General features: G+C 38.8%; 1 protein-coding gene across 3 annotated transcripts; it reads left to right on the top strand.

Moving 5' to 3' along the window:
• The first annotated feature begins 19 nt into the window (after window positions 1–19).
• Window positions 20–27,056, top strand: ndufaf6 (NADH:ubiquinone oxidoreductase complex assembly factor 6). Of its 3 annotated transcripts, none has more exons than XM_026183654.2 (9): window positions 20–453; window positions 2,210–2,309; window positions 2,821–2,943; window positions 3,174–3,230; window positions 3,576–3,678; window positions 4,608–4,741; window positions 14,857–14,958; window positions 21,042–21,098; window positions 26,037–27,056. In XM_026183654.2, the coding sequence occupies exons 1-9, from the start codon at window positions 263–265 to the stop codon at window positions 26,163–26,165; spliced, it is 996 nt and encodes a 331-aa protein (XP_026039439.2). In that variant the 5' UTR covers window positions 20–262; the 3' UTR covers window positions 26,166–27,056. The 3 variants fall into 3 exon arrangements, with proteins under 3 accessions (XP_026039439.2, XP_026039441.1, XP_080164212.1); XM_026183656.2 differs by having other exon boundaries at window positions 230–453; window positions 2,210–2,313; XM_080308086.1 differs by having other exon boundaries at window positions 345–483; window positions 2,210–2,313.
• Window positions 27,057–27,306: the final 250 nt, after the last annotated feature.

The following is a 27,306-nucleotide window of genomic DNA, read 5'->3' on the forward strand; positions in this document are numbered from 1 at the left end:
TTTTGGCAGCAGAGTCATACCATATCCGGTGGTGTTATCGGAACACCGGTAACTACAATCAGTTCAATTGAATTAGGACTTTTATACCTATTTAACAAATCAGATGTATTTTTTATATTTTATATTTCAAATATTCAATGGAAATTAATTAACAATATGGGCGCTGGCTATTTTATTGATAAATAAATAAATCTGCTGGTTCAAGGTGGTCGGTGAACTATTTTGATGTAACACAAGGTCGGGGTGCACGCTAAAGGGGAACATGGCGGCTGGTGTTAGTGTGAAACATGGATTATTATGCAGCAAAGCCCGGCTGGTTTATGGTCTTCAGAGGAAAATATCACCTTATAGTGTTTGTATCCAGCGAGCAGCCGAAATACAGAGTGTGAGGGCATCAACCAGCACGACGGGAGACTCACACCACACTCAAAAGTACTGCCTGGATCTGGTTAGGTGGGTCTGACTGCTAGCAACACAAACTGGGTTAGTGGTTAATTAGCTAATCTGTGTTTATAGAAAGCAGATATAATCCGGTCACTTATAGCAAGAAACTTCGTCCTGTTATTGAAAAAATAAATAAATAAATGGAAGCAATCTAAAGTTTTTAAGTTTTGTGGGGACACTTCTCTATGCAAGACTTCTTTCAAATATCGCACACCTACAGTTTACATACACCAATTATTCAAATGAATATAAATTGTATGTCATTTTAATGATTTCTTTAATGCGCCAGCAGTTTATAGTTCATTCATATTATCTCACTCTTATTGCCTGTTTATGCCCTGCCCTTATCTTCAACGCTCTGCTCTGTTGTATGTTAATTGCCCCTTGGGGATAAATAAAGTCTTTCTGATTCTGATGGCAGGGTTGGGCCTTGGTGTTTAGTGGGTTTCTTGAACATCGTTAAGCAATTTCCTTTCATATGAGGGCGACAGTTTAGGTCAGGGGTCCCCAATCCCAGTTTAAATCCATCACAGCTGATTTAAATGGATAAATTACCTTCTCAACATGTCTTGAAGTTCTCCAGAGGCCTGGTAATGAACTAATCATGTGATTCAGGTTTGTTGACCCAGGGTGATATCTAAAACCTGCAGGGACACCGGCCCTCGCGGACTGGGATTGGGGACCCCTGGTTTAGGTCTTCTTCCAGACCTTTGCCAAGTGGTGACAAATCCGAATAACTTGTACTTTCATACATTTTTTTAAGCCAATGATCTTGGAATCTGCAGTTGTTTAGAAATGGCTCCACGAGACCTCCCCAACCTGTGTAAATCTACACTTCTCCTTAGATCTGCACTGGATTCCTTGGATTTTCTGGTTCTCATTGCTGGTCAGTTCAATGAGGCCTGTAAAAACAAAGCCCTTTTAAGCTTGCAATGAGAAACTACCAGTTCTATTCTTGTTATGAACTGATATGATCATAATTTAAATCATGACATCTTCAGAAAATGAACTAAAATGGAAACAACAGCTGTAAAAAAGCCACGAGGATCACATACCTCCCCTTGTTGTATGTATATGATCATTGTTATTGTCCGTCACTAAGATTAAACAAAATCTGCAGCGCTGACTTTCTTTTCTGTGTTATAAAGCTGATCTCTAATATTCTAATTTCTAAATGGTGCTAGAAAAAAAGACATATTGTGCCCTTATTTTCTCCACCCATTAACATTGGTTGCTTGAGCTCTTATATGAGAACTTACAGATCAAATGTTTTAGAAAAACAATCGTTTCAAAATACTATTATTTTGTAGGAATATGGGTGGGTCACTTGAATTTTTTTTCTTAAAAGAATCCCTAACAACTAAGACTTTCTAATATTTTGGGGTCCCGAACTGTTCCCTGGGATCCCTATTTGCAGGTACTTTTGTTTAGTTTTTAGTAAAACTGTCAGAAACTCACTGGAGGTAACAAGCTCTTTCGGTTGTGTTTGATGTGAACTTATTTTTGTTGGAACATATTTAAGAGAATTGGTTTGTTTAATCTCCTATTTATTTATTATTATTTTTAAAGTGTTTGTTTTAAAATGTGGCTTTTGAAGTTATCTTGTCCAACTTATGCAAAATTACAGTGTTGTCAAAGGCTATACAGAAGTAGCAAGTTAATGGGACTATTTTGTTATATGGGTATGAAAATGTTTTTGGATAAAACATGAAATCTCATCTGCTTCCCGGCACCCCTATCAGCTCGTTCTCTCTCTCCTCCTCAGGTCCAGAGACTATGATGGTTTCCTGTCCTCTCTCCTCCTCCCAGAGAAGGCACGGCGCTCTTCTCTGGCTCTGAGGGCCTTCAATGTGGAGCTGGCACAGGCAGGTATTGGTACAATCAGGCTGAATGCAGAATGATTACTGATAATACTGCTGTTTTTCTACTACTTGCGTCACTGCCGCTGCTACTACTGTTATACCGCCACTATTCCTGACTTTCCTCTTAATTAAAATTAAAAAAGAAAGGAATTTAATGAAATCCTTACAGTACTTACTTACTTATTCTCAGCTGCATTTAAATAAAGCACCAAATCCACACTTAAGCTTAAATTTCAAAACTTACATTTTAACTACTGATTTTATCTACTGTTCAGATTTTATCTGTTTTGATTTTTGATTTTATATACTGTTTTGTTTGTTTGTTTGTTTTAATCAATTTTAAATCATGCTTTTATTTGTTTTTGTTTCTAATGTCTCTGTAAAGCACTTTGAATCACCTTGTTGTTGAATTGTGCAATACAAATAAACTTGCCTTGCCTTACAGTGGCTAATTTCAGGTCCTTCTCAAACTGGCTCGTCAACCAATTGTTTTGCTCATTTGTTTCTCTACAAGGTGAAGGACTCTGTTTCCCAAAAGACCATTGGTTTGATGCGAATGCAGTTTTGGAAGACGGCTATAGAAGAAATCTACAGAGATGAGCCTCCGAACCAACCAGTTAGCACTGAGCTGTGGAGGGTAAATATTAGCCAACAGAATACAGGGTATTTTAAGATGTTTTTTCTTCATGTTAGCAATATATAGGGGAAACACTGTCAGGATGTTGGATGTCTTATTTCAGTTTTAAACATGCCATGCAGTGTGTCGGATTTCTGTGTTTCTGTCCCTCGGCTTCAATTAGCTGAGGGGCACCAATCTGAATCAGTGTTGCACCTCAGCTAATTAACAGTCTGTGTGGTGTTTTTCAGGCAGTGAGGACACACAAACTGACAAAGAGATGGCTGCTGAGGATCATAACAGAGAGAGTAAGACAAAATTAAGATGATCATTAAATTCAAATTGCTGCAAGTTTAAATTGTGATATAATAAATGAAGTTGCTGATGAGTGAAACTGAACACGAATAACTGCTTAAATGTGACAATATAAACTTGTCTTTGCATGTGTATATTTTGCTTTTTTTCAATTTTCATTTATTATTTTCGCTTTGTGGGTTATCTACAAGACCTGTCAGATGGTTGCATCCTGTGCCCTTAGAGGTTAAATAATGGCTTATTTTAATGGAAATAAAAACGAAACTTGCCAGCTGCTGTTTAGCGTAATTAAAAATGGGAAAAGTGACATTTCTGTTATTAAAACTTTGTTTTACCAGGAAAAGGACTTGGATGACAGAGCCTACAGGAACCTTCAGGAGCTGGAGGCGTATTCAGAGAACACACAGTCATCCTTGATTTACCTCCTGCTGGAGTGTTTAGGTAAGAAACTGTGTTGATAGCTAAAAGACAAACAGTAATTATAAATTGAGGGGTGTCCCGAGTCCCTCCTAAAGACCTTTATCTGGGCAGATCCATCCATATTTTATGGGTCATTGTTTGCTGAAACAAATCCAGTCAAAATCCAGTAGTTTCTTTTTTTCAGCTCTGCTGTGTGTTGTCACTTCAGTGTGCCCGTGTGGCTGCAGGTTTCTTTAATCACAGCCGGATTCTGCACAGCAGCATTTCACTGGATATGAGAGTGAAAGTTAACAGAGTGTGAAAAGGAAAAAATTATCTGGTCAGTGATTGTTTCTGCTCTGACAGCTGTGCCGGCCTAAGCCAGCTCGTCTAACCCTCTTAGCAAATTCACAAGTTTCATTTTAGCCAGCACAAATTCTGCTTTTTACCATTTAAGCCATTTAAAAACTTAAATATAGGTCAAAATAAATGGTCTGTTGTTCATTTTGTCTTCTTTCTGCTTTCTGTATCCTGCCAAATATTGTTTCTGGTGTTTTGTGCTGGTGGATTCATCATTCTGTAATACCAGCAGGCCCCTCCCTCTAATTGTGTCACATTGTGAGTAAATATGCCAGGAGGCTAGAAGAAGGCTGTGGCTATTACTCTGTGCCAAATACATATTTAATCAACACTGAAGTAAATTTATAGGTGTCAGATTGGATTATGATTTGGAGACATTTAAAATGGAAGGACTGTAGTTAGGATTGGGCCCCTCAAAATGAGAAAAGTCTGTTTTAGATGCTTTAATTGGTGTACTTTGGTGTTACGAAAAAAATTAATGGTTTTGATCCACACAGCATTTTATTTCCAGAACAAAAACCTGTTTTTTGCCTCAAGTGAGGAGTGTGATTTACCTGTGAAAATGAATTATAGTAGGTGATGCCAAACTGTGTGGCTGTCTTTCTTTGCAGGTGTCAAAAATGTCCAAGCGGACCACGCAGCGAGTCACATCGGTAAAGCTCAGGGAATCATAACATGTCTGAGAGCGACTCCTTATCACAGCAGCCGACGGAAAGTCTACCTGCCCATGGACATCTGCATGTTGGTAAGTTGAACTTTTTCTTTGATTTCAGGCCCAAAGGAGCGAAAAACTTGGGTGAGGTTTGAGCTGCAGCTGTTGAGACTTTAATGAAGGTGACACGTCTGATAAACTGTGGTTTTGTTGACCCAAATCAAACCCAGGAAATCAACAAATTCAGGACTTGAGCCAGATGATTTTTTTTGGTATCATCATCAGCAGATTAATGTGCCTTTGTTATTTATTTCTTATTTATTGTGTTAAATTCATTTCTCAAGAGTCATACCCTAGCGTTTACTTTAATGTTGCCTTACTCAGGCAACTAAATCAAGTCCCGTGAAAATCAAAGGTTTTTTTGTGTATGCAAGCAGGATGTTTTTGAATTTTTATTAACATCACATCCAGTTTAGAAGCCAATCATGGTCCAGTTTACACGAGAGTGATGTGAAAACTTGAAGCCTGAATTGCATATAAACTTTGCAAGGCTTTTTCAGAAGGCATGGATGTAATTTAAGCATTTCTAGCCTTGTAACAGAAACCTAAGAGTACTTTCAGTGAAGGATCTTTTAAGTGCTACTTCATATTTAGCTGAGTCTGAATCTTCCTCACAAAAGTAACATAAGGCAATCCCACACATGCCAGCAAACATTTGACCGACTCATGGCACGACTCTGCCGCGTTGTCAGTGACGTTCTTGTTGGAACAGTGTTGAAATTTTTGTCCACCATAAACCGAAAACAAAACTGTGAGGCATTATTACACAACAACAATATGGCAAAACCCTCTTAGTTTGCATATTTGCAGGCACAGCAGAAAAACAAAAGACACCTCAAACAATTTGCATCCACACGCTGAGCCATCTGTCGCACACCCAGAACAATAACAGTCCGGCGATGCAGAGGGAGCCAGGATGCGCTGGGCTGTATTTGCTGTGCAGATGCGTTTGGACTATTGAATGTAGCATGCAGGTGGTGCCCTTAAAATCTTCGAAGCCTTGTGACAAAACCTACCTCATGTCATTGCCCTCTGCTGCCTTAAGAGGGCGCTGGTGGTGTGCTGTAATACCCTGCACATGTACACATGCACACTTCGGCTCATATTATCCATGCAGGGTGACTTGCACATCACTAATGAACTAACAAAATGTTATAATGTAATGTTCCCTCAATTAGCAAACAAGAGTTGAATTTCTTGGACACAGCAGGCAGGCGCGATGGAATAAATTGTCCCGATACTCGAACAATCACTCATGTTTAAAAAAGCACAAGGGGAGCAAGTTGAGGAGGGAAAAGGGGCTGGTAAGTAGACTGAAGAGTTAATGTTGTTTAAACAGTCAATCAAATCACTGCAAACATTCACAAGGGGATCTGATTATTTTTTTTGATGCAACATTCATCTTTTGAATTGCCATAAAATCTTTTCTTTCTTGTTTCTATTTACAAAGATTTGCTTGATTGAATTTCATTAAATTTCCGTTCATATATGAGTCTTAAGATTTAATCAATTACCAAAATATAATATTCAAACTTAATTGGTAACCTCTTCTTTTTTTGGTTTTGCTGGATAGGAAGGATGGAGCACAAAGACAGGACAAAAACTTTTATGTTATAGCAAATTGTATTGAAGAGCAACAGAAAATGCTTTTCCAGCACAGCTCACTGGTTAAGCTGGATTTATAGTACTGTTAGAACAACACACCACAGCCTGATGTGAACCTTTGCAGTTAAGTCACACATTGCACTTACACAGGCTTTAAAAAATCTGATTTGATTTCATGGTTGTAATATGCCACATAAACAGGGTTTATTGATTAACACAGGGATAATGTTTCTGTTCAACTAAGTCTAATGGGCTGTAATTGTATCTAATTTGTTCAAATTGCTGTTACAATAGCTGCTGTTCTTCCCCAAAGAGGGTTTTTAAGCTCTGACTGTCCATGTATAGGTTCCACTGGATCTAAGAGGTCTGCTCTCTTTTGCTGCGTTTTAGTTTAAAAATATTTCATATTTATTTGCTTGTTAAATTAATAGGTTAGATGAGGTAACAACCCTGTTTCCAGGTCCAATCACCTGGATTAGTTAGAAACCGACAGTGTATGCTGCAGCTGATGGGCTCACATTGTTCTCCAATGACTCTTTGGCAGGGTCGGCATGAAGCTTGGGATCAAAACTTTTTCACAGCAAGTAATCCAAACCACACAGCTGCATATTAATGACATCCTTTGTGTTATGGATGGGCTAATTTCACAAGCTCTGGCATTTATCTCTGCCTGCTGAGCATCCTTGTGTATATTTATGGAGGAAAATTTAACCTTCATCCTAGAGCTTCACTGTGCTAATGTACTAGTCTAAAAAACACTCTGTAGCTACCCACAAGATGGCACATTCTTATGTCAGCCAACTGCAGTAACTCTCCAAATGTCATTGGTAATTAGGTTTTAGTCTTTAACATCTCCAAAGTTATAGTTGTGGTGTCACAGTCTTCACAGTCTTGTGAAAATGGGAACCAAAACTGAAATTACCCCATAATTCAGCAACTTGTAAAGCCACCACTGGTAGTATCATTTTCTGTATGACTTTATCAGCATCTCAAATCATTGTTGAGGAATGTGTTTGCGGCATTATTTCAGTTCATTGAGGTTTGCACATTTCTGTTCACAGCTCTTTTGAGGACCTGTTACAGCATTTCAGTCTGACTGTAGAGTTCTTTGGTATACAGAGCAGTTCAGTCAACGCACAATGCAGTAAACCCAAATCATCACACCTCCACCGCTGTGCTTGACAGTTGGCATGGGGCGTTTGTGCGGATGTATCACATCAGGCCTGCAGAGATGTAGCTCTTGAGTTTTTTGCAGTTTCTTTCACTGAGCAGTCAGACCTTTGAGTCAATTTGCTGGGGCGTCCTCTCCTTGGCATTGTGTTAACACACACGTGAATGCGCCTATCTGGCAAACTGCCCAAACATCTGGCTTTTACACAGGTGCTCACACTTGCTGATTATTAGTTTACCCTCTCAGGCTCAAATTAAGTTTTAGTTGCTAATACACAACCACGTCCTGCAGGGGTACTTCTGAGTAAAAAAATCAGGTTGTTAGTGTTTAACTGTTGCAAATCTGCAACGCCTGCCTTGAGAGGGTTAAGTGCATGTGACTAGCAGCACCTGTAGCTTACACTCTTAACTCCCTTGGAAGCTGTGTGGGTGTACTTAAGTTTTTTTTACCCGACTGCAGAGATTCCTGAAAAAAATATTTTTTTCACATGACTGCAGGCATGTCATCTGTAGCTGTCACCTAGCTAGCTAATTTGCTGTTAACCTCTGAATCACCTCAATCTCATAAAACCTTTTTTTTTTTTTTTTTTCACAAACAACTGGAGTGATTAATACTCAGTACTTTATCCGATACTTTATGCACTACATGGATCATTTTATTGGTTGAAAGAATTTGGACTGTTTTTAATATTTGGGACAACAAGCCTACAGTTGGTTAAGGAGCTGTGGTTCAGATTGTCCATAAATTGTGAGGTTGGTGGTTTGATCCCCAGTCAGCATGTCACAGTACCTTTGGGCTTTGGGTTAAATCCTCCCTTAAAAATAAAAACTTGATGTGTGTCATCTTTATGTGATGGCGAAAGCACCTCGTTAGGTACAAAATGAAAATACTATGCGTGTGGGTGACTTTTACTTGAACCGTAAAAGGCTTTGAATTGCCTGAGTCTGTAACAGAACTATTTACATGCAGGATTACTAGAATGTACAGTCTGAACAGTGAGAGTTTTCTCTCATCTTTTATTCATTAACACTGACTGACGTCCTGCAGTTTATTTCATTGTGAGCTCCATTCAGTTCTGTCACAGTCTGACAGGGAGTGACGCGCATCAAAATCTGCAGGATTTAAAGGTAAACCCACTCACTTGTTGCACGAGGTCACAGTGTATTTAGTTTCATTGAAATAAATTTAATAGTATGCACAAATGTTAATTGTATTTTATACACTTGTCAACTTAAATCAGATTTAGTTGCAGGAGGCTGTTCAGGGCCCTTTGTGGAATTTCAATCACCATAACTCACTGCAGGAAACACTGTGATTGGTACAACACATAGAAAGCCTGATGTTTATAAAGGGCAGCAAAAAAGAATGGATGCAGTAATCATCTATTCTATTTTATGCTACTTATGTGGTGGATGTTTTAATTAAATGAAGTACAGATTATTCGGAGTGATTGTTTTGCACTGATTGAGTGGAAAGTAATTTAAAAGAGGATATAGGGCTGTAAAAGTTGCTAAACTGAGATGTGAAAAGTGCCGTTAGTGGGATTTTTTTTTTTTTTACTTGCCAATATATAAAAGTGCTCTGCTTTGCCTCTAGTAGCCCATAGACTTTTGCAGAACTGCAAAGGATGTTAATTTTATGTTTGGTTCCAGGTGCCTTGCTTCAGTGCGTTGTCTGCTCCCAAACAGCACCAACAGTGTGCGACGTTAGCGCCGCATCATTTCAAGTCACAGAGTCCAAAACCAATGTGTGTCAATCTTTTTATATACAGTCTATGGTCACATGCAAACATGAACAGGATACTGAGTGCAGGCCATTTAATGACCATAGCTGTCTTTAAGAGCAGAGGTTCTGTGGATGTTATACAGGAGCCTGTTGTTGCTCCTTGATATTCCTCTATTGGAGCCTTTAGTAGCAAGAAAATAGTATTAAATGACATTCTCGTTTTTTGAAGTATAGTGAGTGTGAGTGCATCGAACAGTCCACTTAAAAATACAGCAAAAACCTGGCATATGATAAGCTTCTATCATTTTCTGAAATTGGCACAAAGGATTTTCAGAATAGCAACAGCTTTAACAGTCTGGATTGTTCCATCCTTTTGTTAAATGAGGCACATGAAATATTGATTGAAGTTATGCTGGCAGTGGAGATATCATCACCTTTGTGCTCTTATTCCATTTGGCACCATAAATAACACTTGAACTACAAGCTGCGGCACAGCTTTTGTAGGTTGTTTGCAGTCATTCTTCACTCTGCTCAGTATCTGTCTGCCTCTGTCGAAGTTCTGACATTACATTCATAAATATTATGTTGTGAGTGCAAAAATAACAAATCCAAACACAGGACCAAATTGCTTCGTCTGGATTTTGTCACCTGACTTTTCTCACTCACACAGTGTAACAGCTGGGCAGTGTGGGTACACAATTTGTGTTACTTTGTGTTTCATTGATGCTTGAATTCTGAAAATGACTGCGAAAAAGGTCGAAATTACACAACTGATAATAGGCAGACACTGCAGGTAGTCTGGTTAGAGGTAATTGGATGGTCAGGAACCCCTCATCATCTTTCCTGGAAATAATTTCTCATATTCAACGTCACTTTTATTATTGCCTTCCACTTTCCCCCCCCCCCCTTTTTCTACTTTTTTCCATTATTTTCCCGCAATAGCTCATCCTTCGCAACTCCCCCCCCCCAGCAGACCTAGAGCTGAGAGTCTCAGTTTAGTCCCTACTATCTGCTTGTCTGAGATGTAAACATATAGGGCTGTGCGATATGACCAAAATCTCATATCCCCATATAGAATTCTATCGTCCGATAACGATATAAATCACAAAAATGTAACATTTTCTGTAAATTCTGTGAATCTCAGGCAGCTCGACTTGCGGGAAGTGTTTCCAGCTGCGCGTCATGTAGCTGGAGTCGAGTGTTTTAACCGATGCATGAAACGATACATTTTTAGACATAAGTTGTAACGGCCGCCGTTTTCTTTGTGAGTATTTATTACACGGCGTGCTGCCGGGAAAAGCCTGTTCTAACGTTTGAGTCTAAGGTTTATTTTTTAGCACCTGGCGGCTCTTTTTTTACTTCTCATCCGTAAATAATCTGCTCTTTCATGTGATTCAGTTTATTTTGAAAAGTCTCAACAGGATCTTGAGCTTTATTGTGAAAGGTTTATGTGGAACATAAGCAAGCGGACACGCAATGGTGCTACTGTCGTTGTTGCTAACCACAACGCATAAAAACAGGCGCTTGTCCGTCCGTCGTGGTTATATTAAATATAAGAGAAAGAGAGAACTTTAAGAAATGAATATAGCCACTACAGTGACCATCAAAACGATGAAAAAATATTGCCGTAAACAGTTTATTTTGCGACACCACGAAACAAACGATAGCGTAAAATGAAACTAGACGTTTTTATATCGTCATCCGATATATATCGTTATATCGAACAGTGAAGATATCAGTTTGCTAAATTATGATTCCTGCTACTCAAATATTTTAAAGTAATCCAGAATATCATATATAGGGCTAACAATACTTAATAATTACTATTAATCCAACAGTCATTCATTGTATGTGGTGAATATGCTAATAAAAGCTTATGATAGCTGATTTTGTCAAATGTCTGTTTTTCTTTTTTTTGGTTTTTGGTTTATTTATTTTTTTTATCGGAGCAAAATGAATCTCCTCATGTGTCCAAAAAGAAACCTGTCTTGATTCAAAAAGATGCTGATTACAACAAATGACAATTTAACTAATGATACAGTATGTCTCCATTTTCCAAATCAAGCCAGCTTGTAAATTGTTTCATGGTTAATATAAATGTTATTGTTATGTTTTTGTACTGTGTAATTATGCAACATTATACTGGAAATCCCATCATTTATTGAAGAGGGATTTTTTTTTCTACACCACCACAACAGATTTTAAATAAAACAAAGATTTAAATAAAGAGAAGACAGATATACTCTCACTGGTCACATTATTAGGTACTGTTGAGTAGCTTGGTAACACAAATATCTGTTCAGCCATTTGCATAGTGGCAACCCATACCTGCTGGAGGAAGTGGAAGGAAGGTGATTTAAATGACTTTGAACAGGGTGTGGTTGTTGGTGTCAGATCGGCTGGTCTTAGTTTCCTACAAAGTCTCCAGGGTTTACAGAGAGGTCTGAAAAAGAGAAAATACCTAGTGAGTGGCAGTTTTAGGAGATTTTAAAATCGTTGTTTGGTGTGAGTTTCAATTCAGATGTTAAGTTCAAAATTTTTTAGTAAAACAGCATAAAAGCTTAGATCTATCCTGCCTCGCGTCCATACTTTAGGCTGATCGCTACAGTTCGTGTCCCTTAATACTAATACTAACTGATTTATCTTCTGATTGCTGCTTACAGCAGGGTAATGTGCAAGGTCAGGAACTTGTTTCTTGGACATGACAATGAATCAGACGGCCCACAGAGTCACCAGATCTCAATCAGTGTATGATGTGGTGGTCAGGAGGTTCAAATAGTGGATGTCATGTCAATGTGGACCAGAATCTCTGGGGAATGTTTCCAGCACCTTGTTGAATCTGTGCCGTGAAGAATTAAGGAACTTCTGAAGACAAAGGAGGTCCAACCTAGTTGTGATTTACAGGGAGTCCTGAAAGATTTCTATGTATTGTATGGTCAATGCCGTATTTGGTTAAAATCCTTGAAATAAACCCGACAGTCTAAACTTCAGTTAAATCTTAAATACGTTATTTTAGGTGACGTACAGATGCCATATCACAAAAGACCAACACTTTGGTCCGGTTTCAGAAAAATTACATGCTATGTGCTGAAAGTTGAAAACTTTTAATCACACAACCATGTGGTCTGAAGGCAGTTTGTTTCTTTCTGTGTCGGTCGATTTGCAAATATGAAAGAAAAAAAAATTATTTGATGACATTTGTTTTGTTTTTTTAGCTTTTCGTGGCTTTCTGGGCTTTTTTTTCCCATTGTTTTGAATTATTGTGACATATTTTAATGTAATATTGTTGGTACACAGCAAAACTTTCATAGTTTTTGTTCTCTCCAAAGTCCCAGTGACTACCAGGCTTCCAAAAGTTGCCTATCATGTTTACAGAAACAGTTATTTTGTGCATCTCCCAAAAGCTCATTTAGCACTTTCTCAAGTTTTCTTGAAGTTTAATTTATTTATTTCAATTCAAAAACCCTTGAACACCTGAGTGTATATATATATATATTTTTTTTAGGTACAAAAAGAATAGATCATTGTTACCAACCAAACATACGAGTCTTGAGATATTCACTAAATAATCGCAGAACAATATAAAGATGTTACAGACAAAGAGAATTAATCTTTGTTAATGTAATGCTGTTTGTAGGGAATAATTTTTCTAAATTCTGCTGTAAATATCACTTTTGTTCCTTTTTATATCTCAGCTATAAGGTAACCTGCAAATGGTCGTGCATGTAAGATTTTATATTCTGCTGGAGGAAAAGTGCTCATGGTGCAGAGGAATCAATGCTTTCAGTTTATGTGAAATAAATAGAACAGGCTTTGCTGCTTTAATGATCCATGTAAACTGCAGGATGTCAATAATGGACACCAGTCATTGATTTCTCTCTTCTTCTTAGTGGCCTTGACTTGCTGTCACATCATTATGTGTGGCCACATATGCAGACGCACCAGTGGGAGTTATATTAATACCACATCATCCAACAAGTTGAAAGAACTTATTAAAACGCGACATGTCTGCAGGTGTGGAAAAGCACAAAATTTAGTTCCTTGAATTAAAGTCTTGAATAAAATTTCAATCTTAGCTCATGAATGTGTTTTCCACCTTGGAATAGGCTCAACATTCCTGCTAGACTTTCAACATCAACAGGAATACTAGTAGACATTAAATGTGGGATTGTAACAGTGGATTATGTTCACTACTTTTTTGTTGAGTTTCATACACAGTCGCTAGTGTCGCTGGAAAGGTGGGAGGTATTCTGAAAATCATCAGTTAAAATGACCTGTTGTTATCTTGTCAGCTCGTTGTGCTTATCTGGAGCCAGGGTAATACATTTATGGAAAAATGGGAATTAGTCTGGGATTGAATTGGTTGTTCTGATATGCATTTCTGCATACAGTATACACTTTATTATTATTTCTACCAGTGACCTGTGTTGTTGTTGTTGTTGTTGTTGTTGTTGGTGGTTTTTTTTTCTTTTTTCTTTTCTTTTTTTTCTTAAAAGGGGTGTGGGTGGGGTGTTAAACTGCATTTTGTGTGATGTTAGTTACTGCACTAAACACCAATAACTGAAGTGTTTACCACTTTTAAATAAATTGCAAAGGATTTGATGCTTACATTATGTTAATTAAAAAAAATGTATATTGTCATTGAATTGTAAATAATTTATTTGAATTAAATACAATTGCTTTAACTTCCAGGGTAAAAATAATCGCACCCCCTCTGTGAGCAAGCGCTTGGTAAATGGTGGGAATGACGAATCCCCTTTTAGCAGGAAGAGACCTCTGTCAGGCGCAGCTGGTTCTCAACAAAAAACTATTATATCGTGCAAAAATTTTCCACAGTAATAACATGGTGCTAACACGGAAATTGCCATGGTTTTTAACAGGGTAACTACTTATTTATACGAAAATGTCATTTAATACAGTTTTCTTGCTACTTAAGGCTCCAATATAAGAATATCAAGGAGCAACAAAATGCTTCCTGTATAACATCCACAGAACCTCTGCTCTTAAAGACAGCTATGGTCATTAAATGGCCTGCACTCAGTATCCTGTCCATGTTTGCACGTGACCATAGACTATATATAAAAAGATGGTCACGCATGGGTTTTGGACTCTTTGAAACTTTGAAATGATGCGGCGCTAATGTTGCACACTGTTGGTACTGTATGGGAGCCGACTACGCACTGAGGCAAGGCACCTGGAACCAAACATAAAATTAACATCCTTTGCAGTTCTGCAGAAGTCCAGGGGCTACTAGAGGCAAAGCAGAGCATTTTTATCTATTGACAAGTTAAAAAAAAAAAAAAAAAAAAAAAAACCTGTAATGTAAACACTGCTGCAGTGTGTGTGTGTGTGTGTGTGTGTGTGTGTGTGTGTTTGTGTATTTATTTATTTATTTTTTACTATTCAAGTGTGGGGGTGATATGCCCCCATAGCACAATGTCACATTTCATTGCTAGAGCTCCAGGAGCCAACTCGGTGCTTTTAAACCTTTTTCAGCATATTAAAGAGAAGACTCGGCTCGTGTGGGAAGTGGAGCTAAAATGGAGACAGCTGAACTGCAGAGATAGTTTTTGTTGTTAAATTGAAAGAACAGCTGTGAACTCAATGCACAAACATCACCGTTTTTTGTTATTGTGTGTCTCTCCAGCACGGAGCTTCTCAGGAGGATTTCATCCGCGGCAGCCGGGAGCAGAACATTCGGGATGTTGTGTATGACATCGCCAGTCAGGCTCACGTGCACCTGCAACATGTATGTACTTCACCTACACAATAAGGTCTACATTGCATGCACATGCACATGGCATATTCCTGTATAGATGTTTCACATGGCAAAAACAAGTTCTTTTTAGTGCTACTTTTATATATGATTCGCTAGTTTATGAAACTTGGCTTCTGGGATTTACATATGCATCGACATGTACTCAGTTGGTTCAGGCTTTTGTCCAAAGTAAGGGACAACAGATCAAAGAAAAGCTTTGAGAATAATTAACTCAACACTCAGCACCATATCCCATTTGAAACAAGTGCAACAAGCCTGCAAGTGTATGAAACAACATAAAGTGCATAGCAAATGACCTTTTTTCATTTTCTCCTGAGAGGTAAGGTAGGAGAGCAAGAGAGCACATTAGATGAGTAAGCACCCTTGTGTGGTTTTTGAAGTCTGAGTGGGAGTTTGAGGGCTAGTTGTTGCTCATTTGAGAATATGGTACCATAGGGGAAGCCTGAACAACAGAATTTGAATATTTCTCATCATCCAGCCACTCTGTGACTGCCTTGCTTTTGCTTAAAGCTCATTGGCACTTATTGTTAATTTCAGGAACTGTTCACGAAAATAAACAAAAACAGGAGGCCTAATTTCCTCCTGTTTTTTCCTCCTCTTTAGATACATAGGCCTAAAAAGAGGTCAGTGACCCCCTGGTGACTAGAAAAATGTGTATTTCCTGACGGGTCGGTTGGTAGTTTCTGCAGGTGAAATCAGTCACAAAGAGGGCTTTAAACCAAAAACAACCTCGTGAATGCTTTGATTGCTAGTAGGTTGCTGATAGTTTGCATGAAAGACACCAACTTGTCTGCAAACATTTTCCAACTATGGAGAAAGCAGTAGTGAAACCCGAGTAAGTTCGAAGCAGTCGGGAAATGGAGAATATCTCCTTTCAAAATAAAAGTTGCGCTTTTTAATACATAACTATTGCAGTAGTAAAGGCAACACAGTTTCAGTACCAGTTAGCAAGTAGTTGGCAGTTGTTTGCATGCAAGATGCTAAGGGAAGATGCTAAGTGTATATTTTATATACATTCATGTATATAAAATTACACTTTTTTCCCTAGCAACCCATTGAATGTCCGTGGGTCTGTAACCGTGTGGGACTGGGGCTTAAAACAGCTGACCACAGTAGCTTTTAGAAATATTCTAATATTCCGCAGTTACAAAGTGTATTTTAAGTTGCATAATAAAAACATTTGGATCTTTCACAAACAAATTCCACACAACATATGCACGGTTATGTCGGCCCTTTGAACTCCAAACTGTGTTTAACTTCAAACAAAAACAACATAAAATTTGTTGGTCTTTACCTCTGCCATTGTGTTGCTCTTCCTCTAATTTGTCAGTGTTGTCCAGTATGTTGCCCTAATGAGTACTGAATATTTTCAGGTGACAAATCGACATCGAAGTACAGTTCAATTGAGTTACAGTTAAAAAGAGAGATGGATATTTTTTTCATATGTTCAGTCAGCACTGCACATGAATATGTTTGCTGGATTGCATTCTTATAAACTACATGTTTGTGTTCACCCAGTTCAAATGTAAGCTTACTTTGGATAATAGTGGTGCTCAGGGGAAATAATCAGGCTTTGTAAACCTGTTAGTAGGAGACACTCGTCTTTCAGTGCGGTATTTCTACAGTATAGAACATAACCAGGCTGATCTGTTAACACACTCAGGATTTCCACAAAGGCCTTGAACTCAGCAGCAGCATCACATCGAGGCTGGCCAAGCTCACAACATATTTTTGCATAATGCCTCTGCAGCACCTGTTGATTGAAATTATGACTCGTTTCAGAGACGAGATGAAGTAAAATTCTCCTCCGCATTACTGTGTTTTATAACACTCATGAACACCTCTTAATCCACTCAAAACAGCATGAACAAAAAGCTGTGCTATAATGTAAATGAACACCAGTGACACATAATGCTTTGACATGCTGTGATGTGCGTCTTGCACATTGAAAATGCCCTGGAAATGTCTTCAGTTTGAGTATTGTCTAACTAATGTAGCTCTAATTAGTTGGGAGATTTATTAACCTCCACTTACATGCCTCATTGATTTTTGTACTTTAGGAGGCTTTTTCATTAAGTGGCTTCCCAAACATTCATCAGCAGTTACTTGTTTTAATTTGAGCCTTTTTTATACCAGTTAGGAGTGTCGCCAACAGTTAAAGGACGTGTGATATTAAAGTGTAAACAATAAAATGTAAATGATTTCTCTGCCATGAATAGATGTAATGTTATTTTTTTTCCTATTGTGGCTATAGCCATTAACCAAAGAGCCAGTTTACACAAATTATGCAAGTAATGACCTCTTTGTGTGTGTGGTATGTTTACATATGTTTGTGGGGATCAAATGCCCCCATTTTGAAGGCATTTTTAAGAGTCAAAATGTGGTTTTAGTGTCAGGACTACAATAAGTTAGGGTTACGCGTTCATTTTTGATTGTAAGCGGCTAGGGAAAGCATTATGTCAATAAGATACCCCCACAAAAGTGTGTGTGTGTGTGTGTGTGTGTGTGTGTGTGTGTGTGTGTGTGTGTGTGTGTGTGTTTGTTTGTTTTTTTTTTGTGTTTTTTTTTTTTATAATTAAAATAAATGCATATTTAAAATGATTAAAACTGGAAATTTTAATTCAGACAAAATGTTACATTTAATTATCATAAAGTCAGTTTTTCTAAATGACTTCTAATGGTTTTTTTTGTTTGTTTTTTTTAATTCACAGTGTGCTTAAAGTCACATTTGTCTTTTCTACAGACTCCTTTCTAGGTTTAAAAGAAGTGGTACTCTTCCTACACTGTTGGTCATTGAAACAAGATTAATCCGTCCTTGATGTGTTTCTTTTCAAGACTGACTTCTCAATGGGTCTTAGTTCTTATTTGCAGTACTTGTGTAGCAACACCAGTGATAGGAACACTTACTGTGAGCCAGATGAACAACTACATTGTTTTTTGGTTTTAAAATCTCTTTAATGACACTTTAAATTAAATATAAGACCAAACTTGAATCAAAAATTAATTAATTAAAAGGATAAAAAACAAACTATTCTCTTTACAAGTCAATATTTTTATATAATCTCAAAATTAACATTTAGGAATAATTTAAAAAATGGTTGGGTTTAAACATGCTGTGCATTTGTTATGGTGTTCTGTATTTTCATATTACTATTTCTTTGAGTTACAAGTAAGTTGGCTAGTAAGGTCTCACACTTCATCACCGTATTCTAAGCCTTGCTGGATCTAAGTGTCAGGTGCTTTCCTGTATTAAGATGTTTTTAAGCTTGACCTGCAGCTTGACCTGCAGCGCACACTGTGTCTGAGGAGGATGTGTGGAAGTGCTTCAGGAAGGTGAACGCACGCAAAGCTACTGGTCCGGACGGGATTCCCGGCCGCGTCCTCAAGTCATGCGCGGCTCAGCTGGCTGGAGTGTTCACACACATCTTCAACCTTTCCCTCTCTCTGTCTGTAGTCCCAGCCTGCTTCAAAATGGCCACCATCGTCCCTGTACCCAAATCCTCCACCATCTCCTCATTGAACGACTGGCGACCTGTAGCCCTGACCCCCATCGTAAGCAAATGCTTCGAGAAGCTGGTCAGGGACTTCATCTGCTCTGCACTACCCGACTCACTGGACCCTCTACAGTTTGCATACCGCCACAACAGGTCCACTGATGATGCCATAGCCCTGACACTACACACTGCCCTGTCACACCTGGAGAAGAGAGACACGTATGTGAGAATGCTGTTTGTAGATTACAGCTCAGCATTCAATACCATCGTTCCCTCGAAGCTGGACAGGAAACTGCAGGATCTAGGACTGAGCAGCTCCCTCTGCAGCTGGATCCTTAGCTTCCTGTCTGACAGACGCCAGGTGGTCAGACTGGGCAGCATCACCTCATCCCCCATCACACTGAACACTGGTGCTCCACAGGGGTGTGTACTGAGCCCTCTCCTGTACTCACTCTACACCTACGACTGCACAGCCACTAACAGCTCCAACATCATTGTGAAGTTTGCGGACGACACTACAGTGGTGGGTCTTATCACCAACGGTGATGAGACGGCTTACAGGGAGGAGGTCAGCGCCCTGACCCACTGGTGTCAAGACAACCATCTCACCCTCAACGTCGCAAAGACAAAGGAGTTGATAGTGGACTTCCGGAGGTGCAGAGAAGTACACACCCCCATCACCATCAACGGCGCTGCTGTGGAGAGAGTGAGCAGCTTCCGGTTCCTTGGAGTACATCTGGCTGAGGATCTTACGTGGTCAGTACACACAAACAAAACAGTGAAGAAGGCGCAGCAGCGCCTCTTCTTTCTCAGGAGACTGAAAAGATTCGGCATGAGCCCCCGCATCCTCAGGACCTTCTATCACTGTGCCATTGAGAGCATCCTCACTGGATGCATCACCACCTGGTATGGCAACAGCACCGCCTACAACTGCAAAGCTCTCCAGCGAGTAGTGCGGTGCTCTGAACGGATAATTGGAGGTGAGCTTCCCTCCCTCCAAGACATCTACAGGAAGCGCTGCCTGAGGAAAGCGGGGAGGATCATCAAGGACTCCAGTCACCCCAGCCATAAACTGTTCAGACTGCTTCCATCAGGAAGGAGGTTCTGCAGCATCCGGTCCCGTACCAGCAGACTGAGAGACAGCTTTTTCCACCAGGCCATCAGACTGCTGAACACGTCATAGACACCTCAGCTTCACTACTGGAACTTCAACATTATGCACTCCACACTGTATATAAATGCCACTTGTTTTGCACATATTCAACTCTGTATATTTTATATATTTTTTTATTATTATTATTATTATTATTATTATTATTTTTTTTTTTTTTTTTTTTTTTTACTATTTAATTTGTAAAAATGTGTATACACACACACACATACACACACACACACACACACACACACACACACACACACACACGTAGGAAAATATTTAGTATACACATCCAGAAATGCATACACTATTATATATTGTACATATATTTATTAGTTTCAGGTTGGCCATTCTTGTATTTTGCTCGTTTGTGTTGTTGTGTTTGCACATCTCTGTTGCTTGTGGGGCTCGCACACAAGAATTTCACTCGCATGTGCTGTGCCAGTGTGCCTGCACATGTGATGTGACAATAAAAGTGATTTGATTTGATTTGATTTAAGTTAGCCAGTGTTTCTTATCTGCTTATTGTTACTGTTAAGAATCAACTGCATGAAAATTGGGTGGCCCAAGATGGAGCAATAAGTCTAACCAAACTACTTACAAATTGATTTGAAATTCAGGGAGATTTGATTAAGTGTGGAAAAAGTATTCAGCCTCCCTAAACGCCCAGTAGGAGTCATGCTGCTCTGCAAGAACATTGATGACACGTCAAAGTATAAGATGGAACTAGTCGCCATCGCTTTTGACTTCCACTTGTCCCGATCAAATTTTTAAAAGATACACTGCATACCATCGATATGGTGTCTGAGCTGACAAGCCACTCTCCCAAGAAACCATGAAAAACAAATTACCACCAAAATAATGCATACATGTTTCATCTTTGCTCATTGTAAGAGTCTCTACTGTCATTCTTGGTTACTGTGTAGTATACCACAAACTTCATTCATCTAAATCGAATATGTCGGATTTATTTTTGAAAATTAAAGAGAAGCCAATAACCAGGGCGAAAATCGCAGAAGTCTAGCTCCTAAAAAAGTGATTTGATTGACGTCTCAGTGCAGCAAGTGTAGTTTATGAGCTGCCAGTGTGTCAATATGTTCACTTGCTCCTTTGTATAACAAGAGAAGCACAAAAATGTGTAAGTTGTGTCCATGAGAGAACAAAAAAAGACCTGAGTTCTTCACTGTAACCAGTCCGTCCCACAGCTTCAGGTATGTGCTGTGTGACGGCAGACAAACATGAGATGTAACCGTTTCCTGTTGTTTCTGTGTGGGTGAACGGTCTTTAGAAAAGCAACCCTAAAAGGCCGGTGTGGGCGCGTTTTAAAATATTTGGTGTGGGCGAGTGTAGATAATTTTTTTTTCTTTCCATTTAATTTCTGTTTATTGTGCTCTCTCCTTCAGGCACAATCCTTTAGCCACAATGTTCCAGCAGCTGCCACTCCAGCCTTCCTCCCCACTGTAAGTCAAATAATGTGGTCATGGTTTTATTCTTTGACAATTTGATGCTGACATTCCTCTGTATGCCTTCTGAACTGCTTCGTATAAAATCGCTCTATATTTATTTTGGAGAAAAATTCATCTGAATGTCAAATATGCCAAAAAAAATGTCTTAAAGTGACTCAGAGCTTTAATTAACCTCCCATGAAAAGCTTTTAAGAACTGAGCCCATCAATTTATTCTAGTGGATTCCTCTTTTTGTTCAGACTACCAGAAAAACAGACTTCCACTGAGGCCAAGGCAAAGCGATTTTTCAGGCTTCTGTTGCACCCAAATATAGTATCCTCATCACTTCTTATCAAGAGTTAAATTGACTTTTCAAACATTCCTTTAGGCTTGAAAATTACGGCTCTATATCTGTAAGATTTATTTGGGGGGGTTAAAATAAGATAATGAAATTGGAAATCCACATCACCTCTCTTGGATATTAATGAGGTGTCCAGTATCCAGAATATTAACAGCAGTGTTCAGTGCAGTTCAGTCAGTGCACCTCCAACACCTCCAGCACCATGACCTCAATTATGGACATAAAGTTGTATTTAGTTGAGCTTCTGCATTGGATTACGTTATATTTCCCAGTTGATTTCCCACTTTTCTGTCTTTAGGACAGATTACATATGGAGGTTTAAAAATGTTTAGAAGTCTTGCTTATTAACTAAAAATGAATGCAAGTCATTGTTTGTAAGAAGCAATCGCAGTTTAAGCCTTTTGACAAACGAGGATCCGCAGAGAGGCGATAGATCACAGAACTGATTATTCTGTGCAGCCATGATGTAAGTTGCGAGAATTTATTTATTTATTTTTAAAAAAGCACGATGGCGTTCTGCTTAAAGACGAAAACATTTAAAATTAGGGCACAAAGATATGTCTCTCTTTAGTTTTCCAGCTGTTACATGCGATATCTCTGGAAGCGCAACTTTTAATTTGGGAAAAGCCTAAACTTTTTAAAATTTGCATATTTTTAAGATCTGTTAACTTTTATGTAACGCTACATTAGAAATTGTGGCGATTAAGAAAACATATTATTCAGTGGGAGAAGAAACCACATAAACGGTAAACCCACTGTGCCAATGAGCTGCCGTGCCCAAAGATGAGTTTGAGAAAACTTGATTTTAACTGTGACTGCACAGTTAAACCAGATCTGCAGGTACAACATTATGACTACTGACAGGTGAAGTGAATGACACTGATCATCTCTTTCAAGTGAACTTTTTGTCCTGAACATTGATGTGTTAGAAGCAGGAATATATGGGTAAGTGTAAGGATTTGTCAGGGTGCCCATGCTGACCCCCCATCCTTCACTGAAAGCACCAACCCTTTCATAGAAACTGTATTCCCTGATGGCTTTGGCCTCTGTCAGCAGGATAATGCATCCAGCACAACTATGAGTTTCAGGTGTTAGGACTTGGTCTCCTAGATCCCCAAATCTCAATCCAATCGAGCATCTCTGGGATATAATGGACAAACAAATGCTAGATACCACAGCACACCTTCAGGGGTGAAGAGGAGTCCATGCCTCACTGGGTCAGGGCTATTTTTTTTGCAGTAGAAGGGGAACTAACATAGTATTAAGCAGGTGGTTCTAATGTTATGCCTGATCATTGTATACCATATACAAGAAAGAGTGAAAACAACCCTTCAGATTGGCTGTCATTTGGGGAAAACAACAAATGGGGGTTACATCTGGCCACTGGGCCTGGTAGTGAGCAATCATTGCTTATGGCCAAAAAACTCAGTTTAGGTCATTTTAGCTGAATGTTCTTTCTCAAGATGCCTCAGGATGTTACTCATCATTTGCAGTTTGAGCGAGGAGGAAAATTGATGGCACACAATGTTAAAAACAAAAACATGAGCATGCTCATCATTGCACTGCTGACCTTATTTGTTGCCTCTGGACTTGGGCACTGGACTCTTCATCAAAACACTATTTGGACAGTGACTTGTAGCTACACAGGCAGCTCTTATCTCCAGCAGTGATCTTCAGCATGAAAGCTGGGTCAGTTTGACACAGAAGTTGATAGATAAAATTTGAGGTCAATGTTTGAATCACAGATTCAGCATGATTCAATTATTCCAATGATTCAAGTCCCGCAAGGTTTTAATCACAGATGGTAGTTTAGAAATTCACTTTTAGAACAGACAAGTATGCAACAAAGTGTTTTCCTCATGACGCAGATAGACGTTGTAGTCAAAGTTGAGTGTCCACAAGAAAGACTGTGATTAAGCTGCCTGCTTTTTTTTTTGTTGTTTTTTTTTTAAATGTTATGTGTTTATGTGTTGAGTCCTTTGCTGTGTGTGTTTTCAAAGAGGTGAAGAAGGGTTTTGATCCTTGTTATTTGTAGTCTATCTCCAAAAAAATGAATAGCTTGAAAAAGTTCATTTTAATTTAAAAAGTAAACTGTCAAATTCTATATTTATGACATGTAAAGTGAAAACTTCAAGCCTTTTTGTTAGAACTATTTAAACAGTGCGAATACACACAATCACAGGGATGACACTGACCTGACAGTTGTCCAGATGACAATCATCAGCATCTTTCACAACGAGGGTAAGTCACAGAAAGTTCTGGACAGGCTGGCTTCTCAAGTGCTGTATGAAAGCAAGGTAATGGAAAATCGACTGGAAAGTAAAACTTTGTCAGAAACACAGGGAAGGGTGCACAAGCAACATGGATCACTTCATCCTTGAGAGGATTGTCAAGAAAAGTCAATACCAGCTTTACAAGAAATGGACTGAGGCTGGTGTCGGTGCATCAAGGGCCACCATGCTTCAGGAAAGAAGCCACAACTGTCACATTCCTATTATCGGCGCACTCCTGAATGAGAGAAGACAGACGTGTCATACCTGGGCTAAGGAGAAGAACTACTGGACTCGTGCTCAATGGTCCAAAGTAGCCATCTACCAGGAGATTCTAGACCACTTCATGCTTTCATCTGCTGAAAAGCTTTATGAGGATGCAAAGTCCTTTTCCAGCAGAAAAGTCCAAAATACTACCAAAGGGTTTGCTAAGCATGCGATTACTGTGCTTCAGTGTTCCAGCCAACTCTCCTGACATCAATCCAATAGAACATTTAAGAAAGATGAGAAACAGCTGAAACTGATATCGTCAAGTCAAGCTGGGCTTCAGTAACAGATCAATAATAACTTAAGTTGAACACCTCCATGACTCATCACTGCAGTAATTTGTGATAAAGGAGCCTCAACCAATTTTTTTTAAAAGCTTGAGGTGTTTCACTTTTTGTGTTGTGGATATAGAAGATGTAAAAGTTTACCTTTTTGACATAAATTATTTTTAAAAAAAAAATTTTTCACAGTCGAGTTAGTTGAGATGCACTAGTACTCTAGCGTACTGAATTTAAAGTAATACGTGTTTGGTACCATGAGAATGAAGCACAATATGATTAATCAAAGCAATCTACTTTATTGTCCTCCAAATATGTTAGACTGTTGCCTACAAAAAACTAACAACTTATGGAATCAACACCTGTTTTTAATTATTGATGTCATTATGTTGCTGCTACCTGTGTAAAATCTGGACAATACATCATCAAATATCTGCCAACTCAGGATGTATCTTGTGTTTTCAGAGTAGATGTATTCAGATGAAAATGTAAAGAACTTGCACTAAGTGCTGTGTAAGAAAACTGCAGCTCATCTCTTTGGAGATGAAATGGCATCATTATATGACTAAAGCTGAATTTAAAAAAAAGAAAAATGTTTCTAAAATTTTATTAACAGCATTACTAAAGTGTGAGTACCTGGAAATTTTTACTCTACAACACTGAAGTGATGTAATTCACCGAAGGGTTAGTCAATACTTCCCAGTAGCTAAAAATGCAGCACTGCTTTTATCTCACAATTGGTTCCTAAAAGGAATACACTGTTTTAAGCTGACTGTTTATACCTGCATGCAGAAGCTGTTTTCTGAATCTAAAACAATGATTTCAGATGATAATGATGCTGATGTACTGACCTGCATCTACTACAGCACAAAGCTGAAAAGCTCTCCAACTCTGCAGTTTGCAGCAAAAATCACTCTGCACTCCTGAGTGTAGATTATGATGTTCACGCTGCGGTGGACTTGTATTATTTGTCCATATGCATGTGCTTGATACTTTTCCAGCTCAGTGTTCTTGCCCGCACAAGAAAGCCGGCACAGACACTCACGTTTCTCACCGCGCCGACGATTTGATTTAAATGAACGGCAGGCTCGGATGAGTCATGTGAAACAGCAGGGTAAAAACAGAGTAGTCCTAGTGAAGCCTGAGGGACATGAAACGCACAACCGCCGCTTAGGTTCTTTTATATTAACACATGAGTAGTTTATTTAAACCTTACAGTTGAGAGGGTACCTTTTTAGAGCTGAGGACAAATACCATAGCAATATGAATGCAAAGTTCTTTATGACATTGATCACTCAGATTTCTAAGAGAGCTAAAATGCTCTTATCTGATGTAGTCATGCAGATGGTTTTCAAATCATTTGGTGACATTTTGTTTGTTTTCCTACTTTAGTCAAGCTGCAATTTTGTCCTCTATACCCAAATATAAAACCATAGAAGTAGCATTTTTAAGACTCAGTAGTGTACATCTGTGGCCATAGTCAATTTTTGGCTAGTTTCAGGTTTCTGACTCACCTCCATTTTGCTCAGTGACTCACAGGATATGGAGGGGCAAAAAAAAGACATGGCCAGTGGTGTATGTGTTTACTTATTTCTACTGCAATTGCAGTTAAAAACTTGTTCAAGTACCCTAACCAACAACTAAACCATGTTATGAAGGTCTGAGTCATATCCATATGGACAATACCTGTAGGAGGATGAGTCGGTGTTTACACGGGAGCTTGTTAGGTCAAACCTGTTGAAGCCGAAACCAAACTCTCCTGTGATGTGTGCTTCAGGTGGTGTTGGAGGACTATCTTCACAGAGTGAGGAGGGTGGATTTTGATGTTTTCCACAAGAGTCTACAGAACAGAAATCCCCTTCTCCCAATCCAGCTGTACATCCGCTCCTGGAAGAAGACTTATTGACTTCATTTCTCTTCTTCCTTCAGCCTTTTTAAGGACTGCTGCAGGAAATGAAGTGCAGGGGATTTATCTCACCACTACCACCAAAAAACCACAAACCATACCAGACCAAGTCTGTGGTTCCCACAACAGCTTATATCTTTGAAATATTTGTTTAATCCACAAGTTCACTGGAGGTGTCCTGCCATCCTGATCAGAAAATGCTTGTGTAATGTTTTATTCACAATGTATGAAAACTTTGATCAGATGTCTTCTCGTGGCTTACAGAAAAATCTAATTGCAAATTGGGTCAGTTGTTGTTGTTGTTGTTGTTGTTTTTTCACTCGTCGTTTCTGTAATAAACACAAACTTACAAGTTGAGACCTGTGGGATGTTAGAAGTCACCTTTGCCGAGCTGGACTTGTACGTTGTTTGTATTAACTCTCTTCCTACAGTAAAGTCTATTTTTAGTAACACATAAAATTTTTACATCTATGTAGCTTTTTAGTGTTATGTCAAGTTGTCTATTTGATGAATACGACGCTGCTACTGTGCTGTTGTTGTGGACATGTTCACTGAAACATGAAACGCTGAGGTATGACTTCAAGCTTTAGCTTCTGAGATCTGAGAAAATAGTGGGTGATAAAACCGGAGCAGTCAGGTGGGTTGGAAACAAACCTCTAGGTGAATATTTAATAAAAACACTTTGAGAGTACCTGCAGACAGTTTTTTTTTTCAAACATTAGTGACCAACATCATGCCTCCCCAGGAACACAATACATGTAGCAGACATGTTAATTCTGTTGTGAGCTGTGCTACCGATATGGTTTCTACTGTATGTGGAATTGACAGGAGCCTGAGGGACAGACCTCGGGACGGTTACATTAAAAAAATAAATAAAAAGAAACTATGGAATTTTTTTTTTTTTTTGTCCTTGTTTCCCTATGATTCTCTTGTCTCTTCTGCTCTTACAAATGCCGAGTGCTTTCTCATAGGAGCTGGGGTCTTCAACTTGCAATATAAAGCTTGGGGTAACTGATGAATTGAAGCTAAGTAATGCCTGCTTGACTACATTAACACGTGGATGTTTCTCAGTAAAAGTCTGCCAGACCAGGGTTGGACAATTAATGTTCTCAAGAGCTTACATAGGAAACTGGGACTGTTA

The sequence above is a fragment of the Astatotilapia calliptera genome, chromosome 11 (genome assembly GCF_964374335.1).
Source record: "Astatotilapia calliptera chromosome 11, fAstCal68.1, whole genome shotgun sequence".
Classification (NCBI taxonomy): domain Eukaryota; kingdom Metazoa; phylum Chordata; class Actinopteri; order Cichliformes; family Cichlidae; genus Astatotilapia; species Astatotilapia calliptera.

Bases quoted from the DNA above. Each gene is read 5' to 3' on its own strand.
- ndufaf6 (XM_026183654.2), top strand. From the start codon at position 263: ATGGCGGCTGGTGTTAGTGTGAAACATGGATTATTATGCAGCAAAGCC. The intron at 2,310-2,820 runs GCAGGTATTGGT...TTTCTCTACAAG, and splicing joins TCAATGTGGAGCTGGCACAG to GTGAAGGACTCTGTTTCCCA. The intron at 14,959-21,041 runs GTATGTACTTCA...TCTCTCCTTCAG, and splicing joins CTCACGTGCACCTGCAACAT to GCACAATCCTTTAGCCACAA.